The sequence below is a fragment of the Geotrypetes seraphini genome, chromosome 2, assembly GCF_902459505.1.
Source record: "Geotrypetes seraphini chromosome 2, aGeoSer1.1, whole genome shotgun sequence".
NCBI classification, from domain to species: Eukaryota; Metazoa; Chordata; class Amphibia; order Gymnophiona; family Dermophiidae; genus Geotrypetes; species Geotrypetes seraphini.
In genome coordinates, this window is record NC_047085.1 from 18,950,197 (window position 1) to 18,974,817 (window position 24,621).

Here is a 24,621-nt window from a genome sequence, read left to right on the forward strand (position 1 = left end):
GCACCTCGAGTCACACCATTCTACAAAGGTTGCTTTTAAAATAAAAATATAATTTATTCACAGCCACCAGTCGCTGTTGTTCTACTCTTGCTTGCTTGCTGGTCTAAACCACCTCTAAACCATACACCAGAGGGCGGTGACAGGTCAAAAGTGCACGCCGGCAAAGGCGCGCCGAGACAACTGAGCGCAAGGCGGAAGCTCGCGCTGAAGAAAAAGTGTTTTAAGGGGCTCCGATGGGGGTGTGTGGGGTTTTCCCCCCACTTTACTGAATACAGATTGCGCCGGCGTTGTGGGCATGTAACCCCCCCATTATATTGAAAACTTCACTTTTACCCTAAAAAACAGGGAAAAAGTTAAGTTTCCAGTATAATGAGGGGGGTTACAAACCCCCAAAGCCCCCACAATGATGGCACGATCTGTATTCAGTAAAGCGGGGGGGGGGGGGGTTCCCCACCAACACCCCCCGTCGGAGCCCCTTAAAACACTGTTTTTCTTCGGCGCGGGCTTCCGCCTTGCGCTCAGTTGTCTCGGCGCGCCTTTGTCGGCGCGCGCTTTTGACTATGAACCCCAGAGGGCACTCTCTAAAGTTAAAAGGGGATAGATTCTGTACAAACGTAAGGAAGTTCTTCTTCATCCAGAGAGTGGTGGAAAACTGGAACGCTCTTCCAAGGCTGTTATAGGGGAAAACACCCTCCAGGGATTCAAGTAGGGGAAAACACCCTCCAGGGACTCAATGTAAGGAAGTTCTTCTTCATCCAGAGAGTGGTGGAAAACTGGAACGCTCTTCCGAGGCTGTTATAGGGGAAAACACCCTCCAGGGATTCAAATAGGGGCAAACACCCTCCAGGGACTCAATGTAAGGAAGTTCTTCTTCATCCAGAGAGTGGTGGAAAACTGGAACGCTCTTCCGGAGGCTGTTATAGGGGAAAACACCCTCCAGGGATTCAAGACAAAGTTAGATAAGTTCCTGCAGAACCAGAACGTAAACAGGTTAGGGTAGACTCAGGGCACTGGTCATTGACCTAAGGGCCACCGCGGGAGCGGACTGCTGGGCACGATGGACCACTGGTCTGACCCAGCAGCGACAATTCTTATGTTCTTATGTAAATGTCAGCCTTTCCAGTTGAGAGCTGTGACAAGGGCTTCAAAATGTGCTTAGCTCAGGCCTATGTGCTGGTTGCATAAACATACAGTGTATGCCTTCTGGGCACAGTGAAGATAAGAACAGCCGTACTGGGTCAAACCGATAGTCCATGTAGCCCAGTACCCTGCTTCCATCAGTGGCCAACCCAGGACCCAAGTACCTGGCAAGATCCCAAAGAGTAAAACAGATTTTAGGCTGCTTATTTTAGAAATAATCAGTGAACTTCCCCAATTTCATCTTAATAATGACTTACGAACTTTTGTTTTAGGCAATTTGCAAACCTTTTGATTCCCTGCTAAGCTAACTTCTCTCACCACATTCCAAAGTCTTTCTATCCTAAATTTCCCCCTAAGAAAAAATGGAAACTCAGACGATTTGTTCCACAACCCAAAAACTTTAATACAAAATACTGTATGTACTTGTATTGCAAGACATTGCTTGTTTATCAAGTTAAAATATAGTAAAATGTTTTGCTTGTCTTGCAAAAACACTTGCAAACTAAGTTACTTGCAATCCAAGGTTTTACTGTATATATATATATATTTACCTGTATACTGCTTAGAAGCCCAATAAGTGGAATATGAAATTTTAATAAAACCTGAAACTTAATTACACATTGAGCGAAGAAATATTTTCTCTGGTTTGTTTAAATCTGCTACTTAGTAGTTTCACCGCATGTCCCCCTAGTTCTAGTATCTTTGGAAAGCATGATCAAGCGATTCACATTTACCCTTTCCACTCCACTCAGTATTTTATTGACCTCTGTCATATCACCCCTGAGCCGTCTCTTCTCCAAGCTGAAGAGCCCTGGCCGCTTTAGCCTTTCCTCATAAGGAAGTCGTCCCATCCCTTCTACTATTTTTGTCGCCCTTCTCTGTACCTTTTCTAATTCCGCTATATTTAATTTGAGCGACCAGAATTGCACCAGTATTCAAGGTGTGGCCATACTGTGGAGCAGTACATTTTCATCTTTGTTTTTCCATTTCTTTCTGATAATTCTTACGTTCTCTTTGCTTTCCTAACCTTCTGTCTAAACTTGTCCCTATAGGCTGAGCAGTAGGACAAAACTATAATATGTAAAGAAATAAATTGCCGACACACACTGGAATCCAGGCTCTCTTTCATTGACGATCTCGGTATCTCTCTCTTTTTTTTATTTAAACATTGACACTGCTGGGGGCATAATTTACTTGGAGTGAGACTTTGTACAGATACAGTTGTTTGTTTTATTTACTCCTGGGGATTTTATGTGCTTTCTCCCTTAGGGGATAAAAATTATTGCAATATGCAAACAGAGCAACAACAAAATGACAGGCTACCTACATAGCAGAAGCTGAAATATAATTGGGAGCGAAACGTCTCCATCGCTGACTCCTTAGGATCGTCTTCACATAAGCAACCAGGTGTTCGAGGGTCTCCATCCATCTTCTGTGCAGGCTTGAGAAGGGGTCTGTTCCATGCAGCTTTTTTTTTTTTTTATTTCTTTAACGTGTCCTCAGTTGATATGGTGCTTGTGAAGACACTGAATTGATAGCATTGGAAATGAAATTTATGGCAGCTTATTTAGCTTCTATCTGCAGGGCAGGTGCATGCCGACTTGAAAACTGAGAGTCGAAGAGCTGAGTAATTCTGACAGCCTGAAGGATGTCCGTGAATGAATTCTTACAGTGGCGAGGTGGTCTAGACGTGTAGAAAAGGACAACAGATAGGGAGCATAAGGGCCCACCCAGATTGCCAAATCCCAGTGTAGTATCAAAAAGTATAGTCAATCTCAAGAGTTCAACTTCACATCCTCATATGTTATTTTTACCCCATCAAAAATCACAAAGACTAGGGGACATTCGATGAAGTTACAGGGAAATAATTTGAAAACCAATAGGAGGAAAAAAAAATTTCACTCAGAGAATAGTTAAGCTCTGGATTGCATTGCCAGAAGTTGTGGTAAGAGCGGTTAACTTAGCTAGTTTTAAGAAAGGTTTGGACAAGTTCCTGGAGGAAAAGTCCTTAGTCTATTATTGAGAAAGACATGGGGGAAACCACTGCTTGCCCTGGATCGGTAGCATGAAATGTTGCTACTCTTTGAGATTCGAGGTTTTTTATTATGCCCCTTATGAAAAGGAAGGCCTCTGTCCAGCCAAATCTCTCCACGCCTGGAGAGATGAAGATGGACTGTTTCATGATAAGCACCCCATCTACAATCGGAGTGGAGCAGCCTGCTTTGGCTTCGGAGGAAGGAGACTCCGAAGCTTTTGGGCCTTAGTTATGTTTGTCTCTCCAATCCCGGGAGGGCCGTTTTAGATACGCGAAGATTGAGCCGAGCTGTTGCCTGTCACCAATGTTTGAGACTGCCAGGGAGTGAGAGAGAGGAGTTCCCCTGCAGTGGTTACCCTGGACGGCATCTGGTGTATGCTACAAAGTCTGGAAGCTTCAGTAATCAAATCGTCCTCCGAGTTTTCTACGGTTGTGAGTAAAATTGACGACTTAACAAATTCTGTAGAATCCATTAAAAAGGAAATAACTGATAAATTTGATCTGATTAACAAAGAAGTATCTTCTCTTCAACATTTAACTGGGAACTTGGCTAAGGACAAACTTTTCACTCAAAGAAAAATTGAACAGATTGAGAATTGTAACAGAAGGTTTCTTGATTTTCCTAAAGCCACAGGGGTGACACCAGGTGACATGTTCAAAAAACATTTGTCTGAAATCTTAACATTTCCATTTGAAGCCATGCCGCCCATAAATCATATTTTCTATCTTCCTGAAGAAAAAGAAGTTGGGAAAAAAAATCCCTGAAGCTGAAAATAGACAAATTGATGACCTACATCAGGGATAGGGAACTCCGGTCCTCGAGAGCCGTATTCCAGTTGGGTTTCCAGGATTTCCCCAATGAATGTGCATGAGATCTATTTGCAGGCACTGCTTTCAATGCATGTTCATTGGGGAAATCCTGAAAACCCGACTAGACTATGCTCTCGAGGACCGGAGTTCCTTACCCCTGACCTACATAATCTATCTGTTGTGCTGGAAAAATCCTTAGAAATTCAATCTCGCCCCACACTTCTTGTCTCATTTGGATTTGAACAAGACCTAAACTCTGTTATGCGTATGCGGTTTTCTCAAGCCTTATTTTTTGGACAAAGAATTTGGGTCTTTCCTAATGTGACGAAGGCCTCCTTTTATGAAACTGTGATAACAGTTTCCAGCACGGGGAGCCGTGCTGAATGGCCGGCACTGCTTCCGACGCTCATTGAGTTCCTATGAGTGTCGGGAGCAATGCAGGCCATTCAGCGCGGCTCCCCGCGCTAGAAACTGCTATCGCAGTTTCTTAAAAGAGGGGGGTAAGTCGACTCAAGAACGCAGGAAATTATTCCTGAATATGAGACAAGAAGTTAAGGCATGGGGGGCTACTGTTTTGCTAAGTTACCCATGTAAATGTTTAGTCAAATATGTTGGGAACAAAATATATCTTCTTTGCTCCAGAGCAACTTAAGGCCTTTTTGGATACTAAGAAGCTGGTCCAGGAAATTCAGGGATGATTAAAAGTTAGGTGATGTTGTAACCCGCTAAGCTTATACCTTATTATTAAATATTCATTCATTGTTGATCTCCTTATCATTCTGTCTTTTCCCCAGTGTTTTGTTTTGTGGTCTGAGGAAGAGATAATAAATTGTTTATACCTTGGGATATTGTTAAAACCTCTTTTTTTTGTCCTTTTGTTCTAATGCCTTATTTTCTGTATTTCTAGAACAAGTGGATACTTGTAAAATTTATTGATAAAATGAATTAAAAAAAAAAAATCATCACAGTCTGGGCTTTGTGGTCCCCAGTTATGTCTTAAACCAGCTCTAGCAGGATACATATTTCAAATCTGATATATTCTAATCACAAATTAGAAAATAAGATTATATTTCTACCTTTTGTTGTCTGGTCATTTTATTCTTCAAATCATGTTGGTCTCAGGCACTGGTCTCTGTTTTCGTTTGTCTTCTCCTAACTCACTCACTACGGTCTCCTGCCCATTTGGCATATCTTCTTTCTCCATATTCACCATTCATCTTCCATCTCTGTGTATGTTTTCCCCATGTTCAGCATCCCCCATCTTTCCTACACATCCCTTTCTAGTATTTCCCTGTCTTCATCATTAACACTATTTTGTGTCCCTATCACCTCCATTCCCAGTGTCAGTCCTCTGTGTCCCTATGCCCCTGTTCCCAAATCCAACATCTCTCTTCTTTCTCATGTCTAGCCATCTTCTGTGTCCATATACCCTCCTATGTCTGGCATTGCCCCACTGACTGTGTCCTCAGCACTTCTCCCATGGATTGAACACCTAGCTTACCCTTCCCTCCAGCCCCTCCCCTCCCTCCGAAGTCCATTACCTCTCTTCCTTTTCTCAACACTCCCCAAGGATCCAGAACATCTCTCCCTTCCCTCAAGCCCGCTTCCATGGGTCAAACATCTTTCCCCCTTCTCTCTAGCTTCAGCTCTGAGCCGCAAATCTAGTACCTCTCCCTTCCCTTCAGCTCCCAGTTTTAGGTCTAGCACCTCTCTCTTCCCTTCAGCTCCAGTCCCTCCTCCACATGTCTAGTACCCTTCTCCCTTTCCTCCAGCCCCAACCCCCCCCCATGGGTCCAACACCTCCCTTTCCCCAGTCCAGTTCTAGCACCTCCCTTCAGCTCAAGCTCTGGAGCTAGCTAGCCAACCAGCACCCCTCCCCCCTGCCTCCCCGGCGAGTACAGCGATAGCGGCACGCAACATCCCACTATGGGTCAGCATCTCTGCATCTCCTCCCCAGCTCCCCTCACGCCTACTACACAAATGAGCCAGCCATGCCACGCCAAAAAATCTTCAGAGGCCTTTCCCAAGGCTTTTTTCAGTCAACGAGCCCCTCCTTGATGTAACTTCTGGTTTCGCGAAACTGAAAATTACATCAAAGAGGGACTCTTCGGCAAAAGAAAAGCCTTGGAACAGGCCTCTGAAGATTTTTCATCATTGGCACGGCTGGCTCCTTCGGGTAAAACTGTTGCCATGCTGAAAAATCTTCAGAGGCCTTCTCGAAGGCCTTCCTTCAGCCAACGAGCCCCTCCTTGATATAACTACTGGTTTTGCAAAACTGAAAGTTACATCAAAGAGGGACTCTTCGGCAGAAGAAAAACCTCGAACAGGCCTCTGAAGATTTTTCATCATTGGCTCCTTTGGGTAAAACTGTTGCCATGCTGAAAAATCTTCAGAGGCCTTCTCAAAGGCCTTCCTTCAGCCGACAAGCCCCTCCTTGATATAACTTCTGGTTTTGCAAAACTGAAAGTTACATCAAAGAGGGACTCTTCGGCAGAAGAAAAACCTCGAATAGGCCTCTGAAGATTTTTCATCATTGGCTCCTTTGGGTAAAACTGTTGCCATGCTGAAAAATCTTCAGAGGCCTTCTCAAAGGCCTTCCTTCAGCCGACAAGCCCCTCCTTGATATAACTTCTGGTTTTGCAAAACTGAAAGTTACATCAAAGAGGGACTCTTCGGCAGAAGAAAAGCCTTGGAACAGGCCTCTGAAGATTTTTCATCATTGGCATGGCTGACTCTATTCTGTAAACATTTGAACTACAGTGGCCTGTAAGGAATAGATATGCCATTCAAGCTTCGGCGGAGCCCCTCCTTAAGGAAGGAAGATTTCATTGGCTTCCACTGCTTTACTAAGTGCCAGGACATAGTGCCTCAAGGGGAGCCTGAGGACTACTGGAGGGTAATACGCATTTTAAGGGAAAGCCCGCAGGTATTATTCCCACTGGATTTCACACCAATTCTCAAAGGGTAATCCATTTTCCATGTCTTCGCAGAAGTACTGACCGAGATTGCTGCCCGCTTTTTCTGTAGGTACTTAAGAACATAAGAATAGCCATACTGGATCAGACCAGTGGTTCATCTAACCCAATATCCTGTTTACAACAGTGGTCAGTCCAGGTCACAAGTATCTGGCAGAAACCCAAAGAGTAGCAACATTCCAAAGCTGAGATTGTGAGGTCATAATGCCTCATTCCACCAATGCCTAAGAGCCTCATCAGTGATGTCACAATGGCTTCATTGTCCTATACTTGGCTCACATAAGAGCTGCCATACTGGGACAGACCAAAAGGTCCATCTAGGCCTGTTTCCAACAGTGTTCAATCCAGGTCACGGAACTTGGCAGAAACCCAAATAGTAGCAACATTCCATACTACCAATCCCACAAAGTAAAATTTTGGAGCAAGCAGTTTAAATGAGGTTAAATGTTGTTGGATACTGGTCTTGATAGACCTTTGGTCTAACACAGTACAGCAATGGATCAGAATAAAAGATTCACGAATCCATGGTACTATAAAGGAAAAACCGAGATGGTTGCTGTTCACTTCTAAGTTTACTAAACCTCCAGAAAAATCAAAGTAGGCTGAGGAAAAAAGAGGCCATCATGAGGGGAATAGAGCAGTGATCTATGAAAATATTATTACTACACTTTGGGATCTTAAATACAATTATCAGTGAAAGGCACATTTTTCTCTTTTATTCATCTTTATAGCCATATTTAGATTCAGTCAGCTACTGGGAAGGATCTTTGCCTGCAGTTTTTAACAGATTGCCAACCTCTGGCTTGCGACCACCAAAATACAATCATCACCTGCTCCCTTCAGGACTCTCTGCATTTCATTGTGGGGGGGGGGAAAAAAAAATAGCCTCAACAATACTTCAAGGCTGCCAGAAGCTCAATCAACTGTCGTGGAATATAATTTCCACATATCATCCGTTGCTGGAAATCACAAGAAAAAATAATTTACAATCAATGCACAATCAGTGCAAATGAGGTTGGCGGAGAGTAGCGAAGATTTGCTAAATTTGCATGTGCCCATTGCTGGTGACAGTGATGGGCACATGTGCAGAATAAACACAAAAACAAAACAAAAACCCAACAACAACAGACTGAGCTGCCGAAGTCAAGCAACCCCCACCCAACACACCCTCTGGCAGCGGGACGGCCCCCTCGACACCCCCCCTGGCAGCAGGAGAAATGCTCACTCTTTCCTGCTGTGTCGCACAATCACCCAACACTGCTACCCACCCCCCCACCCCCAGCAGCGAGAGAGATGCCTCCTCCCCCTTATCTTGCTTACGATGGCTGGCTAGAGGGATGCCTATTCCCTCCGGTCAGCAGGCCCACCTATTCAAAATGTCAGGCCTCCCCAAACTGCTGGGCACAATGGACCACTGGTCTGACCCAGCAGCGGCAATTCTGATGTTCTTATATTATGTTCTCTGATTGGTCTATAGGAGGGGGTCTTAAACAACCTAGGCCAATCAGAGCCTTAGGCCTCTCCCCAGTGTATCCCATTTTAAATAGACAGGCCTGCTGACCGGAGGGTGTAGGCATTCTTCCGGCCAGCCATCGTAAGCAAGGTAAGGGGGAGGGGCAGGGGGTTGTCGGAGACATGAGGGTGGGGGTGGGGGTTGTGTAACAGAAGATGGGAGTGAGCATATCTCCCGCTGCTGGGGGGCACCAGGGCAGTGTGTTGCTTGGCATCAGGAGGGAGTGGGCTTCTTTCCTGCTGCTGGGGGTGGGGTGTCAGGGGTGCATTGCTTGGTGGTGGGAGGGAGTGGGTATCTCTCTCGTTGCCGGGAGGGTGTCAGGTGGGGTATTGCTTGGCAGAGGGAAGGAGTGAGCATCTCTTCTCCTGCAGGGGGGAGGCATTGCTTGGCAGTGGAAGGAACTAGAGAGTTGCGTGGGGACAAAAATCCCGCCCATTCCCGCCAGGATCTTCTCCATCCCCACCCATCCCCGTCAGGATCCTTTCCATCCCCACCCATTCCCGCAAGGAATTACCTCCATCCCCGCCCGTCTCCATAAAAAGCAGCAATTACTTCTGACAGGATCATCAATTCCACAGTTTCTTTTGTGTTTGCGCTGCTGTTTTCCTTGTGGAATCTCTTTGGTGGAACACTTTTTTTGTTTTCTGTTCATGTAATTAACTTATAAACCCCTTCTTTTACTAAGGCTGACGTGTCCATTATATTATATGGATGAACCCTGCTTCCAAAGCCTTCCATCCCCGTGGGAGTCCCGTTGGCTAGAGGAGGGGTCCCGTGGGAGTCCCATGGGTTAGGGGGGATTCCTGCGGGACCCGCGGGATTCCCGCGATCCCCGTTCCCGTGCAGACCTCTAGAAGGGACTAGGCATCTTTACTGCTGTGGGGGGGGGGGGGGGGGGAGTGTAGCAGTGTCGGGTGATTGTGCGATGCAGCAGGAGAGAATGGGCATCTCTCCTGCCGATCTTCAATTTGTTTGTTTGTTTTTTAAATTTGCATGGGGGGGGGGGTGTCTTGAGTTGTCAAATCTTGCTTTCTTGTCAGTGCCTGAGCCAATCAGCGCTCAGGCACTGATCAGAAAGTAAGGTAACAACAGCTCAGACCTGTCGGTAAATTTTGGCTACAAATGTGGCACAATGAGATTAGAGAATCACTCGGCGATTATAGAGAATCGCTCGGAGTGCTCATTTTAATACTAATCACCTCGTTGTACTACATTTGCATGGCAGTATCGGAGACTGCTAGAAAAGTCGGAAAAGACCTCGGTAAGCTGTTTTGATAATCCGCTGCAAAAATACATGCACGCTAAACCATCTGGAACTGGTTTAGCAAGCACATTATAGGCAGATTTTATTTTTGAGAATCTTCCCCTCGATCTTAATAATCGATGGGGAGCATAAAATAATCACAAGGCAAAGAGTGGAACTGTCCTAATGAGACTGGTGAACTCAATTTATTTCATAAAAGTCTTTTTATTCATCAAACTGGATAGTTCAAACTCAGTGACTCAACGGGTACATGTTTCGGCCAAAACCGGCCTGCCTCAGGAGTCTTAAGAGACATAGGAACATAAGCAGTGCCTCCGCTGGGTCAGACCTGAGGTCCATCGTGCCCAGCAGCCCGCTCACGCGGCGGCCCAACAGGTCCAGGACCTGCGCAGTAATCCTCTATCTATACCCCTCTATCCCCTTTTCCAACAGGAAATTGTCCAATCCTTTCTTGAACCCCAGTACCGTTCTCTGCCCTATTACGTCCTCTGGAAGCGCATTGGCTAAGGCTCTTAACATTTGCATCTCCTCTTCCTATAGGCTAAGGCTCTTTGCACCTGCATTGTGATGTCACAGAACTTTAGTAACATAGAAACATGATGGCAGATAAAGGCTAAATGGCCCATCCAGAGCATCCACTATCTCCTCCTCTCCCATAAGAACATAAGCAATGCTTCCGCTGGGTCAGACCTGAAGTCCATCGTGCCCAGCAGTCCGCTCACGCGGCGGCCCAACAGGTCCAGGACCTGCGCAGTAATCCTCTATCTATACCCCTCTATCCCCTTTTCCAGCAGGAAATTGTCCAATCCTTTCTTAAACCCCAGTACCGTACTCTGCCCTATTACTTCCTCTGGAAGTGCATTCCAGATGTCCACCATACGTTGGGTAAAGAAGAACTTCCTAGCATTTGTTTTGAAACTGTCCCCTTTCAACTTTTCTGAATGCCCTCTTGTTCTTTTATTTTTTGAAAGTTTGAAGAATCTGTCCCTCTCCACTCTCTCTATGCTCTTCATGATCTTGTAAGTCTCTATCATATCCCCTCTCCTCTTCTCCAGGGAAAAGAGACCCAGTTTCTCCAATCTCTCAGCGTATGAAAGGTTTTCCATCCCTGTTATCAGACGTGTCGCTCTCCTCTGAACCCTCTCGAGTAATGCCATATCCTTAAGTCTTGTGGGGGATTAAAAAACCCACAAACGCATGAACTTCCTGGTGGATGATATACACTCAGACTAGCTGTATATGCGTCAGTCCTTTTCCCACAGCTCTGCCCTCAGTTGATGTCTAAGGAAAAATCACGAATTCACTTCCCTCGCTCAGGGACTTCGAAATAATACCAAAGTTGAAAGGTGTTTGAAATAATCTCTTATGAGAGACTCCTTGAATTATGTCACTAGAAGCCCAAATGATGAAGTTACGACTGTCTTATTTTGGTCATACTGTCAGAAGAGAAAGATCACTGGAAAAGGACATCATGTTTGGTTAGATCGAAGGAAGGCGATCTTCAATCAGAAGACTGAACACATTGAAAACAACCATGGGGATGACACTGGAGGACCTTACAGGACTAGCACAAAACCGATTTCTTTTTAGATCTGTAATTCGTCAAGTCCGTTAGGACTCGAGTGTGAGTCGATGGCACCTAAGAAGAAGAAAAAAGGTTCAGAGAAAGATAACAAAAATGATTGGGTTAAAACAGATCCTTTATGAAAAGAAGCTAAATAGGGGTTACTTACCTGAAGAAAAATATAGCTGAGAAGTTTGATACATGAGTCAGATATGCATAATATAACCTAAATTGTTCCACTTTAACTTCGTAAACTGTTGATTATTCCTTTCTGGCATACTTCTACTTCTTTTTCTTCTCTTTCTTGTATAATGTTTCCTTGAGTTAAAAAAAAAATACACACAGGCTAACTTTCAAAATCTTAATCCCGGTCTTTAAAATTCAACAAGTACATATTCCCCTTTTTCTTGACCGCTTACTCATCTTATACGTTCCCTTCCACACTTTGCGATCTTCCTCAACCTTCTCGTAGTCTCAAATACCACACGGTCTACATCAGTGATCTTAAACACGCGGCCCGGGAGGCCACATGCGGCCCGCCAGGTACTATTTTGGGGCCCACGGTATGTTTATCATAATCACAAAAGTAAAATAAAACAGTTTCTTGATCATCTGTCTCTTTAGCTATAAATGACAATATTATTATTAAGACTTAGCCAAAAGGAAAGATTTATAAACTATAAAGAGTTTTACCTCATGCAAAATTGTCATTTCTTTAATAAGACAACTATTTTTTCTGAGGCCCTCCAAGTACTGTACTTACAAATCCAAAATATGGCCCTGCAAAGGGTTTGAGTTGGAGACCACTGGTCTACATCATCTCAGTCACTGCCCCATCATTCTGAAATGCTTTGCCTTCACATCTGCATCTAGAATCTTCACTGGCTAAATATATAACCGCACTGAAAACATTTTTATTTACGAATGTGTTCGGTTAATCCTACAGGTATTACAGACCTCCGTGCACCATGACCTTTTTACAGTTTGTTATGGCTATCTGTGTTGACGGTCCCTGCCTTTTCCAACCCTTTTGCTCTTTACTATCAAATATTGTATTTCCTCCTTCTCTTGTTCCCCCCCTCCTCTATCTGGCATGCCCTAAACACAGTCTGTAAAGTCTTTCTCTTTCTCTCTCTGGGGGTGCAAGGTCTGGACCCAGCCAACTCTCAAACAGACTTCCCAAGTGTTCAATAGGTAACAATAGGTAAAAGGTTGGCTTACCTTAGCCAAACAGAATAGCTAGACACTATTCAAAGCATACTGGGGATCATTCCTTCCTTCTCTGGGCCCTCTTAACCCACTCTGGCCTCGCCTTTTATACTTCCTGGCAGCTACTTCCTTTGCTCCACCCTTCCTGTTTCACTTTCCCCTTTGGAGGGGCAATGGAAATTAAGGTAGCCTATAGATTCCCTCTTAAGAGGACTAAAATAAAGCCCCTAACAGATAAATGCAGCTCAACCATACTCAACTCCGGACCCCCATAAGAAGATTAATAAAATAGTACATTTTAATCCTGATTGTCATCACCTAACTCCTAGAAAATGCCCTTGCTCCTGAATGTAAGGGCAACAAGAGATTTCTAGAGCATAGGTCCCTGAGTGGCGTGACATACTATCTGTGTCTCCCATAGTAAAGACTGTCACCATAAAATTGGGTTGTAGAGGGTGGGTAGCATGGGAATTATGGGGAATAATACTGAATAATTGTGATAATTTAAAAGATAGGCCCCTGGCACTGTAACTCCCATTTGGGCCAAACTAGGATTGAACTAGGAGTCCAGCGAAGCAGAAGGAAGTTGTTTAAGCAAATCAAGTTTCGGGTTGGTATCTTCAGAATCCTGACAGACGGTTAATGGCAGTTTTTCTGTTCTTGTGCCAACTCGACAGTTTTTGGAAATGCTATCCCGTTTTTCAAAGCCATCGTACGACAAGTTCACAGCTTCATGCAAGCTTCACCAGTTTTTAGAGAGATCCAATTTGTAAGGTATTCCAACTCCTATACCTTTCCTATACCTATACCTATACCTTTTAGAGAGATCCAATTTGTAAGGTATTCCAACTCCTATACCTATACCTTTTAGAGAGATCCAATTTGTAAGGTATTCCAACTCCTATACCTATACCTTTTAGAGAGATCCAAATTGTAAGGTATTCCAACTCCTATACCTATACCTTTTAGAGAGATCCAATTTGTAAGGTATTCCAACTCCTATACCTATACCTTTTAGAGAGATCCAATTTGTAAGGTATTCCAACTCCTATACTTTTCCTATACCTATACCTTTTAGAGAGATCCAATTTGTAAAGGTATTCCAACTCCTATACCTATACCTTTTAGAGAGATCCAATTTGTAAGGTATTCCAACTCCTATACCTATACCTTTTAGAGAGATCCAATTTGTAAGGTATTCCAACTCCTATACCTTTCCTATACCTATACCTTTTAGAGAGATCCAATTTGTAAGGTATTCCAACTCCTATACCTATACCTTTTAGAGAGATCCAATTTGTAAGGTATTCCAACTCCTATACCTATATCTTTTAGAGAGATCCAATTTGTAAGGTATTCCAACTCCTATACCTTTCCTATACCTATACCTTTTAGAGAGATCCAATTTGTAAGGTATTCCAACTCCTATACCTATATCTTTTAGAGAGATCCAATTTGTAAGGTATTCCAACTCCTATACCTTTCCTATACCTATACCTTTTAGAGAGATCCAATTTGTAAAGGTATTCCAACTCCTATACCTATACCTTTTAGAGAGATCCAATTTGTAAGGTATTCCAACTCCTATACCTTTCCTATACCTATACCTTTTAGAGAGATCCAATTTGTAAGGTATTCCAACTCCTATACCTATACCTTTTAGAGAGATCCAATTTGTAAGGTATTCCAACTCCTATACCTTTCCTATACCTATACCTTTTAGAGAGATCCAATTTGTAAAGGTATTCCAACTCCTATACCTATACCTTTTAGAGAGATCCAATTTGTAAGGTATTCCAACTCCTATACCTTTCCTATACCTATACCTTTTAGAGAGATCCAATTTGTAAAGGTATTCCAACTCCTATACCTATACCTTTTAGAGAGATCCAATTTGTAAGGTATTCCAACTCCTATACTTATATCTTTTAGAGAGATCCAATTTGTAAGGTATTCCAACTCCTATACCTATATCTTTTAGAGAGATCCAATTTGTAAGGTATTCCAACTCCTATACCTTTCCTATACCTATACCTTTTAGAGAGATCCAATTTGTAAGGTATTCCAACTCCTATACCTATATCTTTTAGAGAGATCCAATTTGTAAGGTATTCCAACTCCTATACCTATATCTTTTAGAGAGATCCAATTTGTAAGGTATTCCAACTCCTATACCTTTCCTATACCTATACCTTTTAGAGAGATCCAATTTGTAAAGGTATTCCAACTCCTGTACCTATACCTTTTAGAGAGATCCAATTTGTAAGGTATTCCAACTTCTATACCTATACCTTTTAGAGAGATCCAATTTGTAAGGTATTCCAACTCCTATACCTTTCCTATACCTATACCTTTTAGAGAGATCCAATTTGTAAGGTATTCCAACTTCTATACCTATACCTTTTAGAGAGATCCAATTTGTAAGGTATTCCAACTCCTATACCTATATCTTTTAGAGAGATCCAATTTGTAAGGTATTCCAACTCCTATACCTTTCCTATACCTATACCTTTTAGAGAGATCCAATTTGTAAGGTATTCCAACTCCTATACCTATATCTTTTAGAGAGATCCAATTTGTAAGGTATTCCAACTCCTATACCTTTCCTATACCTATACCTTTTAGAGAGATCCAATTTGTAAAGGTATTCCAACTCCTATACCTATACCTTTTAGAGAGATCCAATTTGTAAGGTATTCCAACTCCTATACCTATACCTTTTAGAGAGATCCAATTTGTAAGGTATTCCAACTCCTATACCTTTCCTATACCTATACCTATACCTTTTAGAGAGATCCAATTTGTAAGGTATTCCAACTCCTATACCTATACCTTTTAGAGAGATCCAATTTGTAAGGTATTCCAACTCCTATACCTATATCTTTTAGAGAGATCCAATTTGTAAGGTATTCCAACTCCTATACCTATATCTTTTAGAGAGATCCAATTTGTAAGGTATTCCAACTCCTATACCTTTCCTATACCTATACCTTTTAGAGAGATCCAATTTGTAAGGTATTCCAACTCCTATACCTATATCTTTTAGAGAGATCCAATTTGTAAGGTATTCCAACTCCTATACCTTTCCTATACCTATACCTTTTAGAGAGATCCAATTTGTAAGGTATTCCAACTCCTATACCTATACCTTTTAGAGAGATCCAATTTGTAAGGAATTCCAACTCCTATACCTATACCTTTTAGAGAGATCCAATTTGTAAGGTATTCCAACTCCTATACCTATACCTTTTAGAGAGATCCAATTTGTAAGGTATTCCAACTCCTATACCTTTCCTATACCTATACCTATACCTTTTAGAGAGATCCAATTTGTAAGGTATTCCAACTCCTATACCTATACCTTTTAGAGAGATCCAATTTGTAAGGTATTCCAACTCCTATACCTATACCTTTTAGAGAGATCCAATTTGTAAGGTATTCCAACTCCTATACCTATATCTTTTAGAGAGATCCAATTTGTAAGGTATTCCAACTCCTATACCTTTCCTATACCTATACATTTTAGAGAGATCCAATTTGTAAGGTATTTCAAGTACTATACCTTTCCTATACCTATACCTATACCTTTTAGAGAGATCCAATTTGTAAGGTATTCCAACTCCTATACCTATACCTTTAAGAGAGATCCAATTTGTAAGGTATTCCAACTCCTATACCTATACCTTTTAGAGAGATCCAATTTGTAAGGTATTCCAACTCCTATACCTATATCTTTTAGAGAGATCCAATTTGTAAGGTATTCCAACTCCTATACCTTTCCTATACCTATACCTTTTAGAGAGATCCAATTTGTAAGGTATTCAAACTCCTATACCTATACCTTTTAGAGAGATCCAATTTGTAAGGTATTCCAACTCCTATACTTATACCTTTTAGAGAGATCCAATTTGTAAGGTATTCCAACTCCTATACTTATACCTTTTAGAGAGATCCAATTTGTAAGGTATTCCAACTCCTATACCTATACCTTTTAGAGAGATCCAATTTGTAAGGTATTCCAACTCCTATACCTATACCTTTTAGAGAGATCCAATTTGTAAGGTATTCCAACTCCTATACCTATATCTTTTAGAGAGATCCAATTTGTAAGGTATTCCAACTCCTATACCTTTCCTATACCTATACATTTTAGAGAGATCCAATTTGTAAGGTATTCCAAGTCCTATACCTTTCCTATACCTATACCTATACCTTTTAGATCCAATTTGTAAGGTATTCCAACTCCTATACCTATACCTTTTAGAGAGATCCAATTTGTAAGGTATTCCAACTCCTATACCTATACCTTTTAGAGAGATCCAATTTGTAAGTTATTCCAACTCCTATACCTATACCTTTTAGAGAGATCCAATTTGTAAGGTATTCCAACTCCTATACCTATACCTTTTAGAGAGATCCAATTTGTAAGGTATTCCAACTCCTATACCTATACATTTTAGAGAGATCCAATTTGTAAGGTATTCCAAGTCCTATGCCCTTCCAAGTCCTATACCTTTCCTGCTGATCTTGGGAGTCTTAGCATGTCGTAATATTGATAGTCTGCAAAAACAAAAGGACAATTTAAGTCATTTATGCAAGTAAATCAGCTATTTGAAAATTATCTAGTAACATAGTAACATAGTAGATGACGGCAGATAAAGACCCGAATGGTCCATCCAGTCTGCCCAACCTGATTCAATTTAAAATTTTTTTTTTTTTCTTTCTTAGCTATTTCTGGGCAAGAATCCAAAGCTTTACCCGGTACTATGCTTGGCTTCCACCTGCCGAAATCTCTGTTAAGACTTACTCCAGCCCATCTACACCCTCCCAGCCATTGAAGCCCTCCCCTGCCCATCCTCTACCAAACGGCCATACACAGACACAGACCGTGCAAGTCAGCCCAGTAACTGGCCTTAGTTCAATATTTAATATTATTTTCTGATTCTAAATCTTCTGTGTTCATCCCACGCTTCTTTGAACTCAGTCACAGTTTTACTCTCCACCACCTCTCTCGGGAGCGCATTCCAGGCATCCACTACCCTCTCCGTAAAGTAGAATTTCCTAACATTGCCCCTGAATCTACCACCCCTCAACCTCAAATTATGTCCTCTGGTTTTACCATTTTCCTTTCTCTGGAAAAGATTTTGTTCTACGTTAATACCCTTTAAGTATTTGAACGTCTGAATCATATCTCCCCTGTCTCTCCTTTCCTCTAGGATATACATATTCAGGGCTTCCAGTCTCTCCTCATACGTCTTCTGGCGCAAGCTTCCTATCATTTTCGTCGCCCTCCTCTGGACCGCCTCAAGTCTTCTTACGTCTTTTGCCAGATACGGTCTCCAAAACTGAACACAATACTCCAAGTGGGGCCTCACCAATGACCTGTACAGGGGCATCAACACCTTCTTCCTTCTACTGACTACGCCTCTCTTTATACAGCCCAGAATCCTTCTGGCAGCAGCCACTGCCTTGTCACAATGTTTTTTTGCCTTTAGATCTTCGGACACTATCACCCCAAGGTCCCTCTCCCCGTCCGTGCATATCAGCTTCTCTCCTCCCAGCATATACGGTTCCTTCCTATTATTAATCCCCAAATGCATTACTCTGCATTTCTTTGCATTGAATTTTAGTTGCCAGGCATTAGACCATTCCTCTAACTTTTGCAGATCCTTTTTCATATTCTCCACTCCCTCTTCAGTGTCTACTCTGTTACAAATCTTGGTATCATCTGCAAAAAGGCACACTTTTCCTTCTAACCCTTCAGCAATGTCACTTACATACATATTGAACAGGATTGGCCACAGCACCGAACCCTGAGGGACTCCACTAGTCACCTTTCCTTCCTTCGAGCGACTTCCATTAACCACCACCCTCTGGCGTCTGTCCGACAGCCAGTTTCTGACCCAGTTCACCACTTTGGGTCCTAACTTCAGCCCTTCAAGTTTGTTCAACAGCCTCCTATGAGGAACTGTATCAAAGGCTTTGCTGAAATCCAAGTAAATTACATCTAGCATATGTCCTCGATCCAGCTCTCTGGTCACCCAATCAAAAAATTCAATCAGGTTCGTTTGGCACGATTTACCTTTTGTAAAGCCATGTTGCCTCGGATCCTGTAACCCATTAGATTCAAGGAAATACACTATCCTTTCTTTCAGCAACACTTCCATTATTTTTCCAACAACTGAAGTGAGGCTCACCGGCTTGTAGTTTCCTGCTTCATCCCTGTGACCACTTTTATGAATAGGGACCACATCCGCTCTCCTCCAATCCCCAGGAATCACTCCCGTCTCCAGAGATTTGTTGAACAAGTCTTTAATAGGACTCGCCAGAACCTCTCTGAGCTCCCTTAGTATCCTGGGATGAATCCCATCTGATCCCATCGCTTTGTCCACCTTCAGTTTTTCAAGTTGCTCATAAACACCCTCCTCCGTGAACGGCGCAGAATCTACTCCATTTTCTCGTGTAACTTTGCCGGACAATCTCGGTCCTTCTCCAGGATTTTCTTCTGTGAACACAGAACAGAAGTATTTGTTTAGCACATTTGCTTTCTCCTCATCACTCTCCACATATTTGTTCCCAGCATCTTTTAGCCTAGCAATTCCATTTTTTATCTTCCTCCTTTCACTAATATATCTGAAAAATTTTTTATCTCCCTTTTTTATCTCTCTCAGTCTGGCTGAAACTATGCCTCATATTTTATGATTTACATAATTTTTACTACATTTTGGAGCGGTGTTCCTAGAACACAAGCACCTAAGAATTGCCATACTAGGTCAGATCTTAGGTCCACGTAGCCCAGCATCCTGTTTCCAAATGGCCAATCAAGGTCACACGTACCTGGCAGGATCCCAAAAGAATAGCTAGATTCCACGTTTACTTAACCCTAGGAAAAAGCATTTGCCTTTCCCAAGTTTTTTCCCTGTCTTAGAGGTCCTTTTATTAAGGCGTGCTAACCGATTTAGCGCATGCTAAATATTAGCGTGCACTAAATGTTAAGGCGCCCATAGAATATAATGGATACCGTAACATTTAGCCAGCGCTAATCTTTAGCGTGCACTAAATCAGTTAGCACGCCTTAATAAAAGGACCCCCTTAATGATTTATGAATTTTTCTTCCATGAATTTTTCCTTCCCTTTTTAAATACTCTATGCTTATTTTCCATAATTCTCTTGTTGATTTTCTTGCTATCCACCTTCTACAACAGGGGTGCCCACACTTTTTGGGCTTGCGAGCTACTTTTAAAATGACCAAGTCAAAATGATCTACCAACAATAAAAAATTTTTTTTTAAAAACCACAAAGCACACTGAAAGGCAGAGAAAATGTTGATTATCATTTATATTCCGGGGTTTTTTCAAAGAGGTCAAGGCAGATGACTCTATGCAATGTCACCTCAGTAACAACCATACAAAAATAGACAAATATACCCCCTCCCTTTTTACTAAACCGCAATAGCAGTTTTTAGCGCAGGGAGCTGCGCTGAATGCTCTGCGCTGTTCTTGACGCTCATAGGCTCCCTGCGCTAAAAAACACTATTGCAGTTTAGTAAAAGGGAGCCATAGCGCAAAATATAGACAGCAGATATAAATTCTCAAAACGGACACATTGTAATCACTAAATTGAAAATAAAATCTTTTTTCCTACCTTTGCTGTCTGGTGATTTCATGAGTCTCTGGTTGCACTTTCTTCTTCTGACTGTGCATCCAATATTTCTTCCCTTCTTTCAGCCTCCTGTATGCTTCCTCTCCTCCAGACTTAATTCTCTCCCCCAACTTTTTCTTTCTTTCTCCCTGCCCCTTCTTTCTTTCTGTCTTCCTGCCTCCCTTTCTTTTTTTCTCTCTTCAGGCCCCCTTTCTTTCTGTCTCCCTTCTTTCTTTGTCTCCCTGCCCCCCCTTCTTTCTGTCTCCCTGCCTGCTCCCTTTCTTTCTTTCTCCCTGCCCTCCTCCAAGCCACTAGCTTTGCCGCCACCGCCATCGGGGAACAGATCCCCAAGCCACTAAGTTTGCCGCCGCCATCGGGGAACAGGCCCCCAAGCCACCGCCGCCCCAAGCTCTCCCTGCAGAAGTGTCACGCTGACCAACATTCCGCTCCCCAACGTCAATTCTGACATCGAAGAGGAAGTTCTGGGCCAGCAGGGCAGCGATTGGCTGGCCCAGAACTTTCTCTCCGACGTCAGAATTGACGTCGGGGAGAGGAATTCTGCTCGGTCCGATGCTTCTGCAGGGAGAGCTTGGGGCAGCGGTGGGGGACGTCAGGGAGAGGAAGGCTGATCAGCCCGGTGGATTGGGATGGCAACACGAGTCTATTACGGAGCCTGGGATGGGCTACGTGATCAACTCGCGCTGCCTTCCTGATCTACCGGTCAATCGCGATCGACATATTGGACACCCCTGCTCTACAACATCTCCAGCAATGAGTTCTAGAGCTTAATAATGCACTGAGTGAAAAAATTATATATTAGTTGTTAACTTCAGAAATGTTTCCTAGTCTTTGTACGTGTTTACTTATTCCAGTCCACTCAGGATTTTATAGACTTCCATCATAATTTCTCTCAGCTCTCTTTTCTTCAGGGGATCGTGCTCTGAAATATATCAGCAGTTTACAATAAATTTTAAAATAAATAAATATAAAAATTAAATAGGGTAGGGAAACCCCCCCCAAACCATACACTAAAGTTAAACAATCAAACCAACAAAGAAATACGAGGACAGGAGGGAGTCAGTAGGATACAATAAAAAAAAAAAAGGTTCTCTTAGGGCTCCTTTTACTAAGCTGCGATAGGGCTTTAATGCACGGAATAATGCACGCTACATTGCCCCGCACGCTAAACCTTAACGCCAGCATTAAGCTGGCGTTAGTTCTAACCACGTAGCGCGCGATAATTTCCTGCGTGCGCTAAAAACGCTAGCGCACCTTAGTAAAAGGAGCCCTTACAAACTGGTCTAAAGCCCATGGGTAAAAGTTTCCAAGTTTATTAAAATTTTGTTATACCGCCAAATCAAAACTTCTTAGTGGTTTACAGAGCATTAAAAAGAGATTTACATAATAAAAACAACAAGGCAAAGAACATAAAATAAAATCAACAGATTCAAAACAGGACAAAATGAAATAATTTAACAAAACAGGAACAAAAGGAATAAAGGTAGAACTACATTATTGATAGGAAAGAAAAGAACAAGAAAAGGGGACTACAGTAGGAAGGGGAAACATAAGTTCATTAAAAGGAAGAAGAATCCAATTCTTTAAAAAAGAAAGGGGGAACTCGTCCTTATAAGGACGGTTAGAGCCCGAAGGGCTCTTTAAACAAGAACGTTTTTAAGTTGGATTTGAAATACTTTAATGAGGAAGCTTCTCGTAAACGATTGAGAATAGAGTTCCACAGAGACGGAGCAGTTACTGAAAAGATCTAAGCGTGTAAGGTGTTGACGCGTCTTAGAGATGGAATTACTTCTCCCTCCGTAGCCACGGTTTCCGTATCTGCGGCTGACTCCGCCCCCCCCCAAATTACATCATCATTAATCATCATCATTAATGTTCTTTTTTCCTTTTACTGTATCAATAAAAAAAGTTTATCGCTTACCATTCACTCTGAAAATTTTCGCTTCTATGATTTTTCCCACAAATTCGCTGCTTCCCAGAGTGCACTGAGAAAAATGCTGCTTCCCAGCATCCATAGAGAGAAAGGCTTCTTCCTAGCATGCATGGAGAAATGGCTGGGAATCGCTGCTTGCCTGCTATTAGCCCTAAATTCTCTTTGAATCGCTGGTAATTGCTGCTTGCCTGCTCCAAGCCCTGAAATCGCTGCTTGCCTGCTCCAAGCCATTCGCGGTTTCAATAATAAAAACAACGGCGTTTTCTTAAAACTGCGAATAACGATTCCGGAACTTGGAGGCTTAGTGGATGGCAGGCTAGCAGTTTAACTCCCACCTCTGAGCATCATTATTTAAGATATAAAAGAGTAAATTTTCTTCTAATAAAGAAAACCGCTCCAAGATGACTTCAAATAAGTAGAGGATCCAAGAAATACCTGTAAAATCTACAGGTAAAGTGAAAAAACTAAAGGAAGATCCACAAGTTCCTAGTGGGAGCCCTCTCCCACTGGATGCACTAGATATAATTGAGGTCTTAGAGGAACTTAGAAATATCAATCTATCAATAAAAGAATTGAAGAAAGAAATGAACCTTATGAACAGCAAATTGGATATTGTAAACAACAGATTGGACAAGATGGAAAAAAGAGTTGAAAAGATAGAACAGATACAGCAAGACAACAAAGAAGACCACAATATATTAAAAGAAATGAAAAATAAAATGATGGGTATGGAAAATAGATCCAGAAGACAGAACATACGAATTTTAGGATTAAAGGAAGGAGTTGAAGGGAAAAACATGCTTTCCTTTCTGGAGGAAATGATACCAAAAATCCTTCCTTTGAAGTTCAAAATGCCTATGGAAATAGAAAGAGCACAAAGGATCGAGGTGAAACAATCTCAAATTCAAGGTAAACCAAGACCTGTGATACTAAGGTTACTAAGATTTCAGCATGTATTTGAGATTTTAAAAGCAGCAAAAGAAACAAAAAATATGACATATAAAGATTCCAAATTGCTCTTTATTCCAGACTTTGCTAAGGAGACTGTTCAAATAAGGAAACAGTTTTTACAATTAAGACAACCATTGAAAGACATTGGTGCTAGATATGGACTTTATTATCTGTCAACGATGAAAGTAACTTACAAAGAAAAATTTTATCAATTCAGTGGTCCAAATAAACTTCTTCAAGGGAGATATGATTCAGACGTTCAAATACTTGAAAGGTATTAACGTAGAACAAAATCTTTTCAGAGAAAGAAAAATGGTAAAACCAGAGGACATAATTTGAGGTTGAGGGGTGGTGATTCAAGAGCAATGTAAGTAAATTCTTCTTTACGGAGAGGGTGGTGGAGAGAAAAACGGTGACTGAGTTCAAAGAAGCATGGGATGAACACAGAGGATCTAGAATCAGAAAATAATAGTAAATATTGAAGAACTAAGGCCAGTACTGGGCAGACTTGCATGGTCTGTGTCTATATATGGCCGTTTGGTGGAGGATGGGCTGGGGAGGGCTTCAATGGCTGGGAGGTTGTAGATGGACTGGAGTTAACTTTGACGGAGACTTCAGCAGTTGGAACCCAAGCACAGAACTGGGTAGAGCTTTGGATTCTTGCCCAGAAATAGCTAAGAAAAAAAAATTAAAAAAATTTTAATTGAATCAGGTTGGGGAGACTGGATGGACCATTCGGGTCTTTATCTGCCATCATCTACTATGTTACTATGTTTAAGTTGGCAGGTGTTCTTTCTTTGCATTTGCATTTTACCTGATTTATTCAGTGTGCATCTTTTCTTCCCCTCTCTGTTTTCAGAGGCAAGCCAGGAAGGTGAAGTGCTGCTTGATCTCTACTGGGGTGATCATTTTGTCGGTGGTCATTATAATCATTCTAGCCTCTATAAAACATTGATTCTGCTTGAGTGGTGGTAAGTACAGGCCTGGTTCGGTACTCTGCTCTACCTTTTTTCACTCTGAAATGAAATGACAAAAAAAGGTTGATATTTTATTATTGGCAAGCTAATTTGTAATGGCTGCCATACTTTGATTCACTCGTGAGATTTCTTTTGAATTTTCATTCATTTGAGAAATCTTGAAATGCAAGAGATTAATGCTATTAAGCTCATGCTAATGTAACATGCCTAGGTTTTGAGATGATGTGGGATATGTGCTGACACTGAAAATTTACAAAAACTACTGAAAACGCAGCTATTTGTATCTGTTGTCGTGTAAGGAAAGATTTCTGTTTGTACAGGTAAAAGATGGAAGTGGGCAAGAAATGTCATAGTCAGATTTTTTTAATGTTGATTTTATGTTATGCATGTTTTATATGGAAACGGTCTAGATATAGACGGTATATAAATTCCAAAAATCAATAAATATAGGTAAACTAATCTTTAAGCCTGTTACATTAACGGGTACTAGAATAGATGTGTGTAGGTCTGCCTTTCTTTCTTTCTTTCTCTCTCTTTACTTGACTGCTGTCTGTCTTTCTTTTTTTGCTATCTCTCTCCTTGGCCGCTGTA

The 24,621-nt window shown here is 41.9% G+C and overlaps 1 protein-coding gene across 2 annotated transcripts in view; it reads left to right on the forward strand.

Annotated features, from left to right (window-relative positions):
• TSNARE1 (t-SNARE domain containing 1) overlaps nt 1–24,621 on the forward strand; it is an 843,012-nt gene that overhangs the window by 670,680 nt on the left and 147,711 nt on the right. For both annotated transcript variants that reach the window (XM_033933064.1, XM_033933065.1), the window contains exon 12: nt 23,913–24,024. In XM_033933064.1, coding sequence (XP_033788955.1) covers nt 23,913–24,008 — 96 coding nt within the window. In that variant the 3' untranslated portion in view covers nt 24,009–24,024. The remainder of the gene's footprint in view (nt 1–23,912; nt 24,025–24,621) is intronic.